The sequence below is a fragment of the Mastacembelus armatus genome, chromosome 15, assembly GCF_900324485.2.
Source record: "Mastacembelus armatus chromosome 15, fMasArm1.2, whole genome shotgun sequence".
In the NCBI taxonomy this organism is placed as follows: domain Eukaryota; kingdom Metazoa; phylum Chordata; class Actinopteri; order Synbranchiformes; family Mastacembelidae; genus Mastacembelus; species Mastacembelus armatus.
The window spans coordinates 8,837,156-8,854,404 of record NC_046647.1 but is presented as its reverse complement, the minus strand read 5'-3'; the positions used below and the strand labels follow the sequence as shown (position 1 = coordinate 8,854,404).

Here is a 17,249-nt window from a genome sequence, read left to right as displayed (position 1 = left end):
TTCTTTCACCATGTCAGATTAGTTTTTGAATCAGTCTTCTTGTTTACAGGTTGTCATGTGATGTCATGCATTCCTGTTATTGGATAATGTGGCTTATAAGGAAAAGAAAGCACTGGGCTATGCAATAGTTCTTTCTGCTAATAGGCAGAACCGTCCCCTAAGAAAGGGGATTGCTCAAGTAGCTGAACAAAGATCAATTAATCGTGCAGCCCTGAAGTACAATCTAGTTGTAATAGTTTTGAACTGAACAGGTTGAAAACTGTTAAAACCAGGAGCCTTTCTCCAGAGATAAGCAGCACCATCTACTGAGCACATGGGTGTAGTAAAAAAAAAAAAAAATCAAATTTGTGTCTTTCTGCCTTTGACAGTATTTACAGGCTTTTTCCTGCACTTGTACTTCTCTTCCACATTTACCATGTATGCAGAAACATGTCATACACATGGGCCCTGCCGATATAAAACATAGAGCCATCAGCTCATCAGCATCAGCTTCTCCTGTTGTACCTGATAGAGGCGTTGATTTTTAAAGTCAGCAACACTTTTGAAACTGCATGCTGAATAGTACAAGCTTCAAGCTAAGGGGCGATGTCGTGAGTGATTACAGAACCTGCATGCGCTTTGTTTTGAGAAACCTTGACTGAATATTCACATGGGTTGGTTGCTATGGCTGTGATAGGTGTTGTGCTGCGAGTTTGGCCTGAGATACAGGGAGCCGGTTATCTAAATCCTGTATTATCTGCTGTTTCTGTTAATACTGTTGTTTTTCCTCAGCTGCTGAAAAGAAGCGCAGCCCTGCGGACAGAGGCTATCTGTCCCACACAGCTCTGTTGACTCACTGATGCTTTTGCTCTTGACAGCTGCAATTCAATTAATTGTGTGTCTTTCAGATTGAATTGGAGCTTCTTTGAAAACACCTCCCTCAATCAAAATGTCAAATTCTTGAATATCTAGTGGAAAGGTTCCTCTACTAACTTTCCTTGCAAGCAACCACAAGTTGGGGAAAATGTGATGCAAATGCATTTCTAATTTGATAAACATAGGAGTCACACAAAGTGTCTTTTGCAGTGCTGACTTTAAAGTCCATCACAGTAATCAAAGCCGCTCTAGGTTCTCCTTTCTTCCCTGCCTCTCTAGGATGACTAGATTGATTTTCTCTACCCACGGTGTCTGAGGTCTGTTTGAGAGCAAAACAGAATAGCTTTTGTGTGAAGAGCGACATGGCTCACTCACTGTCTCCCTCATCCTCTGCAAGGTTTGGATTATTTATCACTGGGCTGTGCTTTACACATTTGTGACGCTTGGTGGCACTCCGATGGATATGGACTGTAACTACCACTCATAAATATTCCTGTGGTGACAACAAAATTTTGAAAACCTCATTGCTGAGCATAGAAATAAGTGCTGCTCACTTCAGCACAGATTCCTGAGGCTGCAGTTTCTTTGAGTGCACCTTGCTTGACAAATGTATAGTTTTACACATTTACACTCCAGAGCTGCCAGAACAAATGCAGTTCTTCACTGCAGGGCTGCTGAGCTCCTCCACTGGTAGAACGCTTTATTCCTCTACAAGAGCCTCTGAGGAGAAGCACGAACACTGATTTCACTGTGACTTACACTGGTCAATACATTGAACCATGTTACATGATGGTTCCCACTAAACACAACTGTTTATGTGTTTCCAGCTACATTACAGAATAATGCAGATTTCCTGTTATTTAATCATCTTCCACAAATCCCACACAGAGACTAAAATTACCTATGAATTTCATGTATTCATCGTAATGACCTTATGGTGTTAGATTCATGCCATACTCCTGAGCGCACAAAGAGACAGTCTAAACACAGCAGATAGCCCGATAGTGGCAAATATGTTTATTGAGCATATTTAGTTTGCTTGATCAAACTAAGTTATTCTTTGTTATAATAAAAGCCGGGGTCTCTTTAAAAAAATGTAAAAAATAGAAACTCGCTGGTCTTATTCTTTAGAGGATATGAGACCAGCGAGTTTGAGCAAACAAACTAAATTATTCCATGTGTTATAATAATGTCTCTTTGAAAAACAAAGTAGAAACTCCCTGGTCTGATTCTTTAGAGGATAAGGTTGGTGATATTCTATACTGTTGCTGTTGTTTACAAATCCCATGCATCTCCAGCCTCTTTGTTATTCTCAGCCAAGCCCATTCATTCCTGGTGAAGACATTTTTCTTTTTAAAATGTGTCACAAATTTATCATTTTACTCTTAGCACAAATAACCTCTAAAGCAGCTGGGGACTTGCTAGGGACTTTTTCAGCTGCCAGTTTGGTCTAGTGATATCAATGACAGCAGGCCCAGTACAGCAGTGTGGCACATTGATCGTTCTCACTTCTTGGACAACGGTGGAAGCTCAGAAAAATAAGCTGAATACAGTTTTGGCAACACGAGTGATTCTCATTTGTAGGTCTTTTCATGGCATTTGTTGAAAAACACAAAATTAACAGAATTATCCCTTAATATCTGACCTTCCTTCTCTTCACCATATTCATGCCAGTGTGGTTACAGTATAATATTCCTGTCACCATTCCCAGAACAGCACATGTTCTCATGTATAATTCTGCCACCGCTCAGTTGTTTGTAAAAATCTCACTGCACCCTCATGTCCCACTGGAGACAAAGCAGAACAACAAAGCACTCCCTTTTTGTTTTTTTTCCACCTGCAACCACTGTACTGTGCATGAAACTGTCTTATATAAGTTTAAAATGACTGTAGGGTGATTAACGGGACACTTGAGCAATTTTAGAATGAAGTTTTATTCATCGTGGGGAGTTACCAGTCAGCTTGTGAATAAACGTGTCAGCAGCCCTATAGGGAGTTTTCTGAAATCTGACAAAATAACTAATGTAGTTGCATTAAGGCAAACACACAGTACGTGACTGGAGACTGACCCATAATAAGGACTAAAAAGTCATAAAGTCTAGTCTTCTGCTCCTGCAATATTAACCGTCCGTGCAGGTGCGATATTAAATTGCTGGAGTACCCTATAATGCTGACTTGAGGGTAACTGGACTCATTTAGCTGATATCATGACACTGCCAGTGTTTCATCAGGTTACATCAAATTATTAAGTAGCTTCCAAGAATCTCATCATAAGACAGACGAGCTAATTTATTATGCTCTTAAGACAGAATAACTGTGTAATGTTTCAGTAACGACTGAGCTAATTATCTCTCACAAACACCATCACAGTAAATCTGCCATGTAGCTGCAGCAGAGGTCAAGTGGGCTCATGAAGCTCAACGATTCACCAAGTATTTGCATCACTTCGTCGAAGACGTGTGTAATTATGTGTACTGTCTAATTGTCAAAGTGTCATCTAACCATCCAAAATGTCACACATTTCACAGCTGTGTTCTGCAAATGTTTGCAAGAAGTGACAGCCATAACCTTAGCAGGCTGAGGCACTGTGGCTGCTATGGAAATGAGAGAGAGAGAGAGAGAGAGAGAGCTGGGTGCAACTGCAACTTGGAAATGAAAATGTTGCCCCATTAGGGCATAGTTGTGTGTCTAATAATATCGCCTCATTCCTGTGAATCAGAAATACTGGTTTTGGATGCTGGTTGTCATGAATAAATGATTTCCTCCTCGCTTTAGTGCACACAGAGGAGGGGTCTGATTGACAGCAATGTTCAACGCTCTGTGAGGAGAATCTAAGAATATAGATTTGTTTGAGAGAGTATGCAGATGCACGCCACTCGGCAGACTGTAAGGTCTTCTTTCACAGATGTGGGACAGCTGTGCCTCATCAGAATCCTTCACTTTTAGCTCCACAGGTAGGTTTTAATGTTCATATAGCCACAGTGCCACGGCCATAGAGGTAATGAATAAACTGCGGGTGGACAGATCAGATACAGAGAGATCTAATCTATGAGCTGATGGATCTGCAGTGTCATCAGAGACCACACTCATCCAGCCCAAAATGATGATGACGACCGGCCGAACAAAGGCTCTGGTACAAAAACATCTAGACCTCTAAACAGTCTAGCACCAATGTGATCAATAAATGCCACCCTCTATCGCTCTCACCTGCACCCACATCACAAACATGAATGGACAATAAACCCTTTACACGTCAGACAACGTCCCCTGCCCCACCCAAAGGTGCATCCTTACTTTCACAAACTCTAGAGCAGCTTCTACATGTATGAATGAATAGTCCATGATTCTGAGGTCACAGTGTTTACATCAGCACCAAAACAAATCCATCCACATCTTACTCCAGTTAAGAGGCATAAACATGACCCCAAACCCAACCAACATACTGATGACTAACCCGCCACAGACTCCACTGTTATTCTCTCAAAACATCCAGCTGCTGTAGCTAAACAACACACTTACAATCCTACACATGCTTGCTTGCTAATGAGCCAGCTGTGATTTGCTAACATGCCTCAAAGATTACCAAAATGAACATCACATTGATACTAACATAGCAAACACTACTCACCTGTTGAGCAGAAACATCAGCAGCCTGAATCCCCCCTCAGGCCTTTCAAATCCCACAGCTCTCTCCATTGGTGGAAAGCAGCACCTGTGTTTTATTGGTCCGTCTTTGTCTGATTATAGTGTTTTCAGGTTTTGTTCTTACTCTACTTATTCTACTCTACTCTCAGCATTTCTCACAACAGTATCATTTCTTAAGATCTCTAACTCGGGTGGACAAAGTTCCTTGAGTGCTACTGTCCTAACCTCTAATGATTACCTGGATCAGGTGTGTTCAGCCAATCAGAACCTGGAAGATACCAATTCTTCCCCAATTTCACCCTCAACTAAGATGGTATCTTCCAGTTTCTGATTGGCTGAGACACTAAAAAAAAAATAGAACTAGTTTTATGGTGAACAAACTCTGTCCACAACTAAAATAATCTTAACACAGTGATTTTACAAATGAATTTACAACAGTCAGAACTGTATATTTATATATTATATAATATACTACAGTACTGAAATGTGTTTTTTTTTTCCAAAACACTTCATCTTTTGTAGATCTTAGCACTAACATTTCTAAAATATTTAAGATGATGTTACACTTAAAATAAAATGCATAACCTTTTGTTCTTCTTGCATTATAAAATGGCCGCCTTAATATAAATTTATATATAAAGCTTTGGAAATAATAAAATACACAATTACAACAAATGCTACAATATCAGTCATTTTCATCTGCAGTCACTGCAGAGCAGTGAATAAATCTGCAGCTGGGTTCATTCATATTCTGACTAAAACTCCATCGTGGTGTTTAGCAGGAGAAGCTTCATTGTTGGATAACACTGATACAGACGTAGTCGTTTAGTGAACATCTAGAGGAAGATTTAGATTTTTGATGCTATATGAATTTCTTCAGAGATCCTTTGTAGCCAGCACTTTAATACGCTACCTAACACAATAATTCACACAGTCACAAAGCATTTTAATTCACCTGATAGTTTAATTTAAACAGTCACTTTAGGTTGCCTTAAGAAAATTATTACTTATTGTAATAAGCTAAATCAAATTTATTTCAAATATATTGTAAGGTAATGTCTTTTTATTAAATGTTACTCTCTGTTTATTGGTTTGGGCTGAGTATTGCAGTTTTTGTTAGATTACTGTAATTCTTTATGCTCACTGTTGGGCCAAACACAATCTCAGGCTTTCAGTTTGTGCAAAATGCAGCTGCCTGCCTTTTAACAAATTACTAGCAGACCAGATCATATCAGCCCAGGCCTGTCCCCTCTTCACTGGTTACCAGTCAGCTCGAGCATTGATTTTAAGGTTTTGCTGATTACCTTTAAAGCGCTCGATGGTCTAGCTCCTAGCTATACTGCTGAACTGTCGTTCCCTTACAAGATAGAGAACAGTCTTAGACCTTCAGACAGGACTCTGAGGACTCTAAGTCCTGGCTCAAGACTAAAGCAGATTGGACTTTTGTAGTCTGGACCCCTCACTGCTCTGTCTGAAGATCTGAGGCTTGCAGAATCTGTGATATCTTTTTAAAATCACTTCAAAAGACATATCTTTTTAAATGTCTAACAAAATAAATAGCTAATGTTGGAGGTAATGAATAAACAAAAAAAAACCTTATCTAATGTGCAGCTGATACTCAATTAATGACATATTTGGAACAGGGCGAGTGGTGCTGATGAAGGGGCACTTGAACTCATCAGACAGGGCTGTGGGGTACATCAGGCAAAACAGATTCAAACACTCAAGTAAAATTAAGTGTCTGCCAGAGCCAGACATCACAAAAATAAAACTCAAATTTGTAATGTCAACACATTCTTGTGTTCAATCTGCAGAGCTAGAAGAAGATTAGTTTTGTAAAGAGGTGAGACTGAAGATGAAAAGGATTTTATAAATATAATCAACTTGAGCGCCCAAGTTCCCTCTATTTTCTCTGAGCAGCGTTTGTCACAGGCTAAACAGATGATTGCACTTTTGTGGCAAAATATTAATAGAGTGAAAATAAGTCAGTGGTTCAGGGAATTGTACTCTTGTCGTCGCTTAGAAAAGATTACACACACGCTTAAGGGCAGAGATGATTCAAAACGTGTGGGGTCTATTTATATCACACATCTGGATGAATCAGATATTCTAGGTCAGTAAGATGAGCTGAGATCTTTTCATTATGGCCTGTTCTGCTTCTTTAGTTTTAAATTATCTAGCTTTGGGAGCGACTTCATGTTCACAAATATTTATCTCCCAGTGAACAAAGGAATTCTTGAGCACTGTGCCCCCCTGACAACATCGTTTCACACCATCTAACTCTTGCTTTTGCCAGCATGTGAGCCTTTTTCCTCCCTCCAAATATGAGCCACTTATCAGCAAATGAGTTCTCTTCACATTACATAGACACACTGAGTTATGCTATTTTAAAAGTCTATATTGGCAGGAATAAGGTGAGATATATCTAACATTAAAAACAGGGGAGCAGTTACATTATTTTAAGGGAAAAGACTCACAACACAAAATCGCACTTCGTAAGTAACCACAGTGCAATTTGTCTCCAGTTGCTATGACAGAGGTAGATACGGCCGATTTGAGCGCCTGGTCGGATGAATTGGTATGAGAGAATATGGCTTGAATAAAAAGAGGCAGAATATTTGAAGCATGTCTCTGAAAATAAAATGATAATAATTTAAACATTTTACATCAGTAAGTGGCAATATCTACACAGCACTCATCAAAGTTTAGACAAATTCAATAACTTCACATTCTGAAGGAGCACCAGAGCAGAAATGAGAAATGAGCTTTCCCTCCCCCCATCTGCGTGTTATTTCCACGCTCATCTCGATTCACAATGAAGGACTTGGAGACAAATCAGTGAGAAGGGCTGATGGGGTGAAAAATGCCGTCCTTATCTAGGTAGAAGAGTGGAACAGATGCGGATATGACTTTGTTATCATGCGGCTCACTGAAAGAGAGGCGCTGAAAGGATAAGATGGGGAGGGAGAGCATGGGGGTTCAGAGGAAGAGGAATGTCTGCTACCATGTCGGGTTAATTGCAGAAATAGATTTCTTGGCAGGTAGGGCAGGCCTAAATAAAAAAATGACTTGAATTGTCCTACATTAGTAAAATACTGAGCATTATCTTTCACCATTTACGAAAACATACAGTGAGGCAATCTAATTCTGGTGACTCAGCATCAACCACACGGCTTTACTTCAATAAACAAATCACTGCAGCAACTAAAAGTATATGTTCGAAGGAGTCTCACAAAAAACAAATCTTAACACAGTCTCCGTGTACATACAGCTGGTTGTCCTTTTGAATAGCATAAAGTCACACTGATCAGACACTCCACATGTTTCCCTGTTCATCATTCCAGCAGTGTCTGGAGTCACAGGAAGAGACTGCAGACAAAACCAATCACAGAGAAAAACAATCATCGGTAGAGACCAAAGTGATTCCACATTTCTTTTTAAGGTGAAAAAACTGATTTGTGTGACAACATGTGCATCTGTTTGCTGACTGTATTTCTCTGGTGATAACTGAACAGCATTAAAAGCTAAAACAAAGCTTCAGGCTCAATACAGGTTAGGCTCAGCACAAAATCACCAGCACCGTGCACCTCGTCCCCAAAATAAACACCAAGGAAGTCACAGTCTCTCGTATGTGTTCTTTATTTCCTGTGAGGAGGCGTTCATAAAACCAGTGCTGAGCTAGTGCGTCTTTCCCACAGTCGCTCCGACTGCTTTGTCAGGTTCCAAAACTTTGTGTCGCACATATACTCATTTAAATCTGTGTTGATTTCACAAGTGTTAACACACATACAGTATGATGCCTAACAACACAGTAAGGCCACATCACTATTTGCACAATGACAGTTACAGTACAAACTGTGTGTTTGTGAGAAAGCTTGTTGTAAATCTACAAATAGTGAAGAGGATGAAAGGCTTAAGACAATAATTTACAAAATACAGCAATGAAAAGCAGTCATCTTAAAATACCACCAATTAACCCTTTTAAATCTAAAGGTAAAAGTTATTTAAGTCTGTCAAGTATCAGAATATCAATAATTCTAATATTACAAAGTACTGAAGTCTTACAGCAATGATTCTGTTCATGAAGGCCAGCACATGGCTCCTGTCGATCCCTGACAGTTATCACGTTACTTTTCATCCAAAGTCTGTTCCCACACGTCTGCTCCACTGGTCATTTTAATAACCGATTTAATGATACAAATACTGACACTGTTCTACAGTTAAATGTATTATGAAGCTGTTGTTGGTACAGTGTCTTGTTAAAATTATGAACCTGCATTAGAATCTCAAAAGTTTTAAGGTGGTTTCCTAACAGAAAATCCAACATTTTAGAAGTCTTTAAATTGTATTATAATAACTGATAAAACTGTGTTTAACTGTGTTTTTGTGTGGTTTTTAAGGAAACCCCACAAACCGAACTGACGCATGCCAAGTGCATTTTACCCACAGTGCTGTGTTGTGAGTGTGGTGTGAACCAGATTTTAGTGGCCCCAGGGACAACCGCAGGGGTCTCCGCATGCCCTCTTTCTGTCCCAGAGGACGTGCAGCTCCTCGGCTGTGTGCTGAGGGGACGACAGCATGTCCAGGTAGCACTCTTTCTCACACAGCCAGCCGGGGTCCTGGCAACGGAGAAGGGGGCAGGACAGTGGCTGTGTTAACATGCACACGCTGATCTGGTTATTAGTCATACACTTGTTCAGGTCTTGTTCAGGTTAAACTGTTAACATGCACCTTTGATAGGCTGTAACCGAGCTCTACGCTTCCAGGATTTATCCAGTGAATGAAACGATCCTGTCGACTCTGCCAGGAAATTTCACGATTTACAAGTTTTATTTATCACCTGCTCGTACAAAACATCTGAGAAAAGGTGCAAGGGTGGTAGTGCTGTGCTAAAACACTAGTGTCCAATAAAGAATGTGTGTTTTGTATAGTTTAAAAGGCAAACAATATAACGCAGCTTTGTACAAAGTAGAAAAAGCACAATAGTTATCAAGTTAGAAAGTGAGATAATAAACAATGATCATCTGACTGTTTGGTGCCATGAAGTAAGAGGGGCCAACTATCACTTCAAATAAAGTGTTTGATTTTATATTGTATATTTTCATTTTGGAGTTTTAGATGGAGTTTTAGTCACTTGTTATCTACGTGCAAGTGAGGTTTTCAGTGCGTTAGTGTCTCGTGGTGCGGCTCTTCATCTTTAGTTTCAGTCACTCGTAAAGCACTTTGAACTGCACTAACTTGTATAAAAGATGCAACAGAAATAAAATTTGATGTATTACCCACAGTAAAGACAGAGAGACAGGGCTTCAGAGGGTTATTCAAGCTGAGACAGAACATATGTCAAACTAAAATCAGACTGTCAGAGCATAATATTGCGATTCTTCATAATATTTTCATCTTAAAAACAACTTAATATGTTTTTGTCTGTTTTCTAACATTTCTTAATGACAGACGTTAAAAGCTCGTTTCATCTTGATACAGGCTGGTGGACTGTGAAAATACCAGGGACTGTGATGAAAAGTGTAGAACAATTTCTATCTCTGACAAGGTCTGATAAATGGTATTTTAGATGTTATATATTCATATATCAGAATGGAAAACAAACCAAATCATTTGTGATGATATTAATGTCAATCAAGGAACTTTTCTTTTACCTGATATTTCTGTGGTCCAACTGCTGCCATCCATATCCCCATGCTCACATCTTCTCCCTGCAACAAGACCCCCAGGACAGATTGCTTACACTATAATCATCATCATCTGCCCACAATCTTCCCACAGTTTCGTGGTGCTCGGTACTCCACCTGATAGGCCTTCAGTTTCTCTGCATTCCTGGCAAGCCACTGGACCAGGTCACGAGAGACCACATAGCCTGAGCCGCAGGCAAACGCCGGGTATGCTGGACTAGCGTACTCCAGCTCCTGCCACTTCCCAATGCGATCCACAGCCCAGCTCTGCCTGAAACTGGGTCAGCATGGCAGATACATGATTATCAAACGCTGTCTCCGTTTCACCTGACCCCTCACCGGTTTGACTCTGCAGAGCATTCCTGTTTCCTTTCATCTAAAGTTTAGTGCTGACGGTGCAACAAAGTTAACTTGCAAACGCAGGTGGACAAAAAATCATGAGCAAAATATATCTCAGAATATGCAACTATACTTACTTCCCCCACCAGAAATTGGTACGCTTGAGACCCTTGTGGTCAATCTTCATTAATACTGAGTCCACGTCGATGTAACAATCATCATCCGTCTTCAGCAGCAGATTAAAGTCAGCGTTTCCCACAGACCTGCCATAGAGGGAATTTGCAACCTTAATTAAAGCCCACCTCCTGAGTTTTTTTTTTTGTTTTTTTTTTGCAATATCCCAGAGTGGATTTACTTTCAAATATCACTGGCTGAAGGGCACGAGGTCCTGCAAACAAATAAAACACTTGCCAAGTTAAAGCTTAAGACCACTCTGTATATTTTGCAACCTGATGACTCACAACTGTACTTTTTCCCTGACTGAGCGACTGCAATCGTGACTCTAACAGCAAGACATTCTGAGGCGACGACACACTTTCATTTCAGGTTGCTGATTTCCTCAGAGGGCCCAGGCAATTTGGAGACAGAGAATCGAGTCATTAGCACTTGGCATACCATTTATAGAACTGAAGCAGTTTGGAAGGCACGTTCCTGTAGGTGTCTACCACATCTACGAACACCATGTCGCCGTGCCTCAGGCTTTCCTGCGCCAAGCCGGCGTCCTCCTGCCTCAGCCTGGAGGCATGATGCTCCATCCTGGCTGGGCGGCCCCGCAGGAGTCCGGACAGACCATCTCCATCTGACAACCAAGTAGTCGAAGGGGGGTTGGGGGGTGACAACAAATTCAGAATTACAGGACAAATTGGAGGTAGAGTTTTGGAACAGAATGAGATATTAAAAAAGTCACATTAACTTTTTATTTGCAGAGTTTGAATAAATTACGGAACTTCAGAAGAATAATAACCTAAATCACTAGCTGGCAACAATATAATAAAACTATGACATTTTACAGCATGCATCATTAGTTCTGTTTTCAGAGATACTGAATGGTGAATTTAATTTTGTTTTCCCCAAAATGGCTACAAATACATTCTCAGATAAACACAAATGCAAACACAGGGAGGAGGTAAAATCAATAATGTAGCACAACAGGATAAAAGGGAGGAAAAAGTGTTATTTCCCATTTGGCATGTATGCAAGAGCCCTGAGGCGAAAAAGGAGCTAATCTCATAAACTGCCAGACTGAACAATGTTTTTTGAAACTTTACATAGTGAGTCCTTTTACAAAAATTGGCTCATAGAGTAGTTTTGATTGAACTGCTTTCATAAAAAGCTCAGAATTAGCTCTGCTGCTGGACTGACCGTAGATAGTAAATGTGAACCCTCCAGCTAAACCAGGAAACCCAAGAGCACTTCTATGAGGCAATATGCCCTCTGCAATCTGCAAGTCCAAGAAAAAAAAACAAAGTTTTAACCTGCTGAACCTTTGCTTCACTTTACAACATGAGAGAGAGTATTGTCTGTTTTTGCCAACAAATGTTAGTACACACAGAGGAGATCTTGAGGACACCTCCTCCATCATTGAGCTGCACAGAGGAGTAGTTGACTGTGGTGAGTCCTGCAGAGTCCAGACTCTCCCAGACCAGGGTCCCCTCAAAACCCTGGATAAGTAACAGATATTTCATTTGTTGCACATTGTTCTGCCCAACACGATTCAAACTGAGCAACAATATACTGTACGCAGTCGGACTCTGTGTCGTGTCTTGTAATTTGTTGGTTTCAGAAACCTTAGAAGAACTTCAATTTTATTTAGATTGGTTCTGGGCTTTCTCTGATATTTTATTAAAGAGTAACTTAAAATCCTGACTTTGCTGGCTTCAAATAGTTTAATTTCAGGACCCAACATCAACCTTGGGTGAGTTTTTAACCTTCTGTTAAGTTACTCTTTACTGGCAGTCTGGAGAAGGCTCTGAAATCACATCTAGCATTTTGTTTTCTAACGAGAAACAACAAATTATTTAAATATGTATTGATTAAGTATGAATGACTTAATCAGATGAATTTTCTATGAAGGAGATACTCCTTTTAAATACAACTTGCAGAAAATTCAACAGGCAAATACAGAATCCACATAATTAAAACATAAACTGAGTATTTCTAAGATCCTCTCTATGATCCTGAGTTTGTGTGAAACTGACCTTAGGCAGGATGAACTGCTCCACTGGTTTGTACCACACCCCATTTACCATGGTCCCTGTGCTGATGGCACTGAAGCGGGCTGTAACCACAGCCTCCTGCAAAAATGATGTTTTTAACCATAATGAATTCATTAATAAAGTATAGTTTTTTGTTGTTGTTTTTACAATCTGAGCAACAAACTGTTAACAGCTTCAACACAGCAGGGGCTTCTGTTTTTGCCTTTTTAATGTATAAACAGTAGCAGCCCTGACTCCACCAGCTGGAGTATACAGGCTGTGTATACACCAGGCTCCACAACAAGGCTGCATTCAGGACATATTGTGCTCAGAGGGCAGAGCCGCGTTACCTCCTGGTCCAGCTGGAAAAGCTTCACCGTAACATTGCTCTGAAGCTGTGGCTGGGTCCCGCTCGGAAAGACCCCTAGCCTGGTGATCACCACTGGGTGGAGGACTTTGAAATCAAGGGCGATGGCTAAGACCTCGGAGGGGACGAGCACCGAGGGGTCAGACGCCGTCACGATCTCTATCTCTGCATCCTGCCCTGTCACTGGGACAGAGAGAGGACAGGAAGTTACTGCACAAGCAAACGTGAAATTTATTAGGACGGCAACATGCTGACTGCCTCTTTTCAGTGACAAAGACCGGGTGATTCAGAGAGAGGGAGAGCGGTCAGACAAGAAGGCAGACTCTGGTAAAGCTACACCATCAGCAGTTTGGGGAGCTGGTTCTTGGGACCGTTGTCTTCAAAGTGCGTCCAGCTCGTCAGTGTGGTTTCTTAATTACAAAAAGAGCAGTTTATTACCCAGGAGATCAATGAAAAGATCAAGGCTGCTAAAAGGAAGCAAGCTTTTTACTTTATATGCATTCTACAGAAGTTCTGCTGCTCGCGCCAAAATAAAGACAATTAGAGGAGAGGGCAAAGAGAGAGCTGCATTTTATCAACCCAAACATTTCTCACACTGACCAAGTGGAATTGAGCTGGAACTGAGCAGTGAGGATATATTGAATGCTCTCATGCTGACTACATATAAATGCTTAGTTTGTGTACACTAATCAAAACAAACAGACAACAGTGCTGCTCTCCTGGCACCGGCCAACTAAATGTTGCTAGTTTACCGAGGGGAAAATGAAAAAGGTCTAGGCATAAATCATAAATTATTAACAAACAACTTAAGTTCTGTAATACCTTACATTACTTGGTTCAGCAGTAAATTAGCGCGCACCTAAACACACAATTAGAGGTGACGACAATGATCATCTGACTGACAATTACCAGTCATTTTCATTACTTGTTAATGAAACTGTCAAAACTACTGACTGTCTCAAACAACTGGATAAAATCAAATGTCATAAATACTGATCATGTTTTGTCCAGAGCCCAAAAAGGAAATTACTTGTTCTGTCCAAACAATAGTCCAAAATGAAAATATGTTCAATTAACTACCATAAAAGCCTAGAAAAAACAAAAAGCATAATATCTGACAAGCTGAAACCAGCAGATTGTTTTGTTTTAAAAATAAGCATTAATAACTTATCGCTTATCAAAACTGACCAATCAAACACTGTAAAAAAAAAAAAAAAAGTATTTCTTTCTGTTCACAAGATGCAGAACACAAACACTGTGTGCTGGGAGCTAATTGGCATTCACCTTATTCTCGTCCCAAAGAAAAACCCTTGTGATGATTGCAGCACAAACACTTCATCAACAATTAACTGTCCACTTAACATGCGCTTTGACCTGAATCCTGCATCAGGTACCAAACTGGGTTTAAAAGCAGTCATTGTCTCTTTCTCTTCCAATCATAACGAGCAAAGCTGCCCGCCCGCCTGCGATTCTGAATCAAATCACGTCAACACTTACAACCATTACCACAGTGGAGAGCAGAAAATAGGCTGGAAAAATAAAACATCACTATGACCCCAAAGGCCATTGTATGAAAAAGCCTTTTCTGATGAGCAGTAATTACGTTTTCATGAAGGCAGCAAACACTGCACTGACGGGGAAAAGGGGTGAAACGGCTGAATGGGACTGGCTGTGTGTGGGGGTGAGAGACACAACAATTACTGCGCACGTTCAATCTGACAGCGAGTCCGTTCAATTACTTCATACACTGCGCATCAGTGCTTCATATAGCTTTACTTTCAAGTAATAGCATGCAGTTCTAGTTACAGCTGCAGCAGCTGTGTTGTTGACTGTGAGACATTTCTGCTTTGGCCTTGGGTATGAAAAGAACGGTGCCCTTGAGTCCTTGTTGGTACTTGGGAAAAAAGTGTTTTACTTCTTTTCTGAATATATATATATTATTTTCATTCTTTCACCTCAGCTCCTCTTATTCTGCCTCAGCTCCACTACTGACAATTACACATGCAAGCAACAGATTGCACGGACCACCTCTCTGTGAAATTTTACCCGGCTCAGTGAAGTTCAGTAGGGAGCAGGAGTACGGATCCTCTCTGTCCTCCTCTGGAATGGGACACCCACGTTTGCCCACGATGAACTTCACCCCCACTCTGAAAAGAAGCACAAACACTACTGCCTTCATCTCTTTTTGTGCAGTATTAGACCACAAGATTTCCAAAGCTTGTCCATCTATCCACCCTCCGTTGCCATGGTTACCGAGGGTTGCTTAAAGGCCATCACACCTTATCTGTGCTCAGATCGCTGGATGAGAAGGAAATGGGCAAAAAGGAAGAATGAAAGAGAGAAAACTGAGCGTCGGTCAGGTGAAGATAAAGGCGTTGATGGGGCAGTCAGTTATCTGCTGCCAGCTGCAGGCTTTATTTCCACCGGATGAATCTGACTGGGAATAAAACAAGTGGTGAAGTTGGAGATGCTGCATACAGACCTGTGCTGGAAGTGGGGGTGATCTCGGAGGTAGCCCAGCCAGGTCTCCCTTATCGCTTGTCGCAGTTCATAATGGTGTCTCGCTGACAGCACTCCCACCAAAACTTCATAGAAAGGTAATGCCTCATCTGTGTCAAAAACAGAAACCACGCTGCAACATTTATAGGCTCTGACAGAAATGATAAAGCAGCACTGTCCTGCCCAGTGATCAGGCATTAAATATAACGTGTGCTAAACCATGACTTAGTGACAAGGATTTAAGGCAACACCAGGAGATAAAAATACAACTCATGTCTGATTTAAGGTTCTCATCCCTGATCCTGACAGTAGTCCCCCCTGACATTTAGTCTGCCCTGTGGAGCACCCTGTAATTCAACTCATGACAATGAAAGTGTTCGTGCATCAGAGGGTGGATAAACTTAATTCCCCTGATAAAGAAGCAGGCTGGAGTCTGCAGCATAGCCCTGATAAGAGATAATCCGGCACAGTGGTCGCTCTGTGACAAGACGGAGATGCTCCGCTCGTTTCGGTCTCTGTTCCTGAGGGCAGACTATCCCAGCTACGCCCAACTCTACTCCACTGCCACGTTATTTCCCACTGAAACACACGCACGGTCAAACTACCTGTTCCCACGCAAACTACGGCCACAACACGCAAAGTTAGCCAGCCGCGCGGGTATTAACAAAAAAGTTGCGAGGCTGTGAGGAGGTGAAGCCCGGGCTGTGGCTGAAAAGTACCCGAGTATGTGTTGTTGTCCAGCGGGGCAGAGGAGGGTCGTTGTGCCAACCACAAGTGCACCAGGACGGCGACAGCACAGGGCAGCAGAATGAGCGCTAGCCTCCGCATGGACGGAGCCCTTCACTCAGCCGGAGCAGCCTTCAGCTTTAGCGGAGCCTCTTCCTGAGCCGCTCGGCACTGCACGGTGTGAGCCCCTCCGTGTGTGCGCTTCATTTCAGCTCCGCAGCTCTCCGCCGGGCTCTCAGCACCGCCTCATGTCTGCCTCCGCTGCTCGGAGAGCTGGACCAATGGGACGCGAGGAGTCCTGCCGCGCTGCACGCTGGGAAATGGAGTTCAACGCTCTCTAGCCAATCAGAAACATAATAGCATGATACGTGAAAATATATGTGATGGTAATGTAAAATATATATATACAATCATCATCATCATCATCATCATCATCATTATTACTGTTATTGTTACAATTACTATTATTGTTGTTGTTATTAGATCCTATTCTAAGTCTATCTATGGTGCATCTATGGTGTTTACTTTTACTTGCTGTAGCCTATAAAACATATAAATAAGCTACATTAGACCATTTAACATGACTCCTTTAAAATATGGCACCACCATGTAGTTTTCATTTTCCTCTCATGTTGAACTAATCTAAATGCTACAAGCAGAATAAATTGTTTATCACATGTTCTTGGACGTAAGTGCATAGTTTTCACACAAACAAGTTTTTCGGGGGTTTTGTTTTGCTCCAAAGCACACTGCAAATTTTTGATGAATTGAGAAAAACCTTTTAAGAGGGGTATAAAATTAAAATATGAATCATTGTATCCCTCTAAAACCCAAGTGACATGTTATAGCTTTAAGATTAGAACATAACTTTATTATGTCTGCTGTTCCTCTGCACCACACATAAATCTTTTAAATGAAATCTATTGTGCATGGAAA

The 17,249-nt window shown here is 41.2% G+C and overlaps 1 protein-coding gene across 1 annotated transcript; it reads right to left on the bottom strand.

Moving 5' to 3' along the window:
- Nucleotides 1-8,121: 8,121 nt before the first annotated feature.
- Nucleotides 8,122-16,574, bottom strand: b3galnt2 (beta-1,3-N-acetylgalactosaminyltransferase 2). Its single transcript, XM_026310274.1, has 12 exons — nt 16,307-16,574; nt 15,571-15,697; nt 15,135-15,235; nt 13,072-13,271; nt 12,725-12,820; nt 12,077-12,187; nt 11,889-11,967; nt 11,142-11,325; nt 10,664-10,789; nt 10,305-10,464; nt 10,155-10,211; nt 8,122-9,119 (listed from the first exon to the last, which is right to left on the bottom strand). The coding sequence occupies exons 1-12, from the start codon at nt 16,413-16,415 to the stop codon at nt 8,982-8,984; spliced, it is 1,488 nt and encodes a 495-aa protein (XP_026166059.1). The 5' UTR covers nt 16,416-16,574; the 3' UTR covers nt 8,122-8,981.
- Nucleotides 16,575-17,249: the final 675 nt, after the last annotated feature.

Bases quoted from the DNA above. Each gene is read 5' to 3' on its own strand.
- b3galnt2 (XM_026310274.1), bottom strand. From the start codon at position 16,415: ATGCGGAGGCTAGCGCTCATTCTGCTGCCCTGTGCTGTCGCCGTCCTG. The intron at 15,236-15,570 runs GTCTGTATGCAG...GCTTCTTTTCAG, and splicing joins CACCCCCACTTCCAGCACAG to AGTGGGGGTGAAGTTCATCG. The intron at 11,968-12,076 runs GTGTGTACTAAC...TTGGACTTGCAG, and splicing joins GTGTCCTCAAGATCTCCTCT to ATTGCAGAGGGCATATTGCC.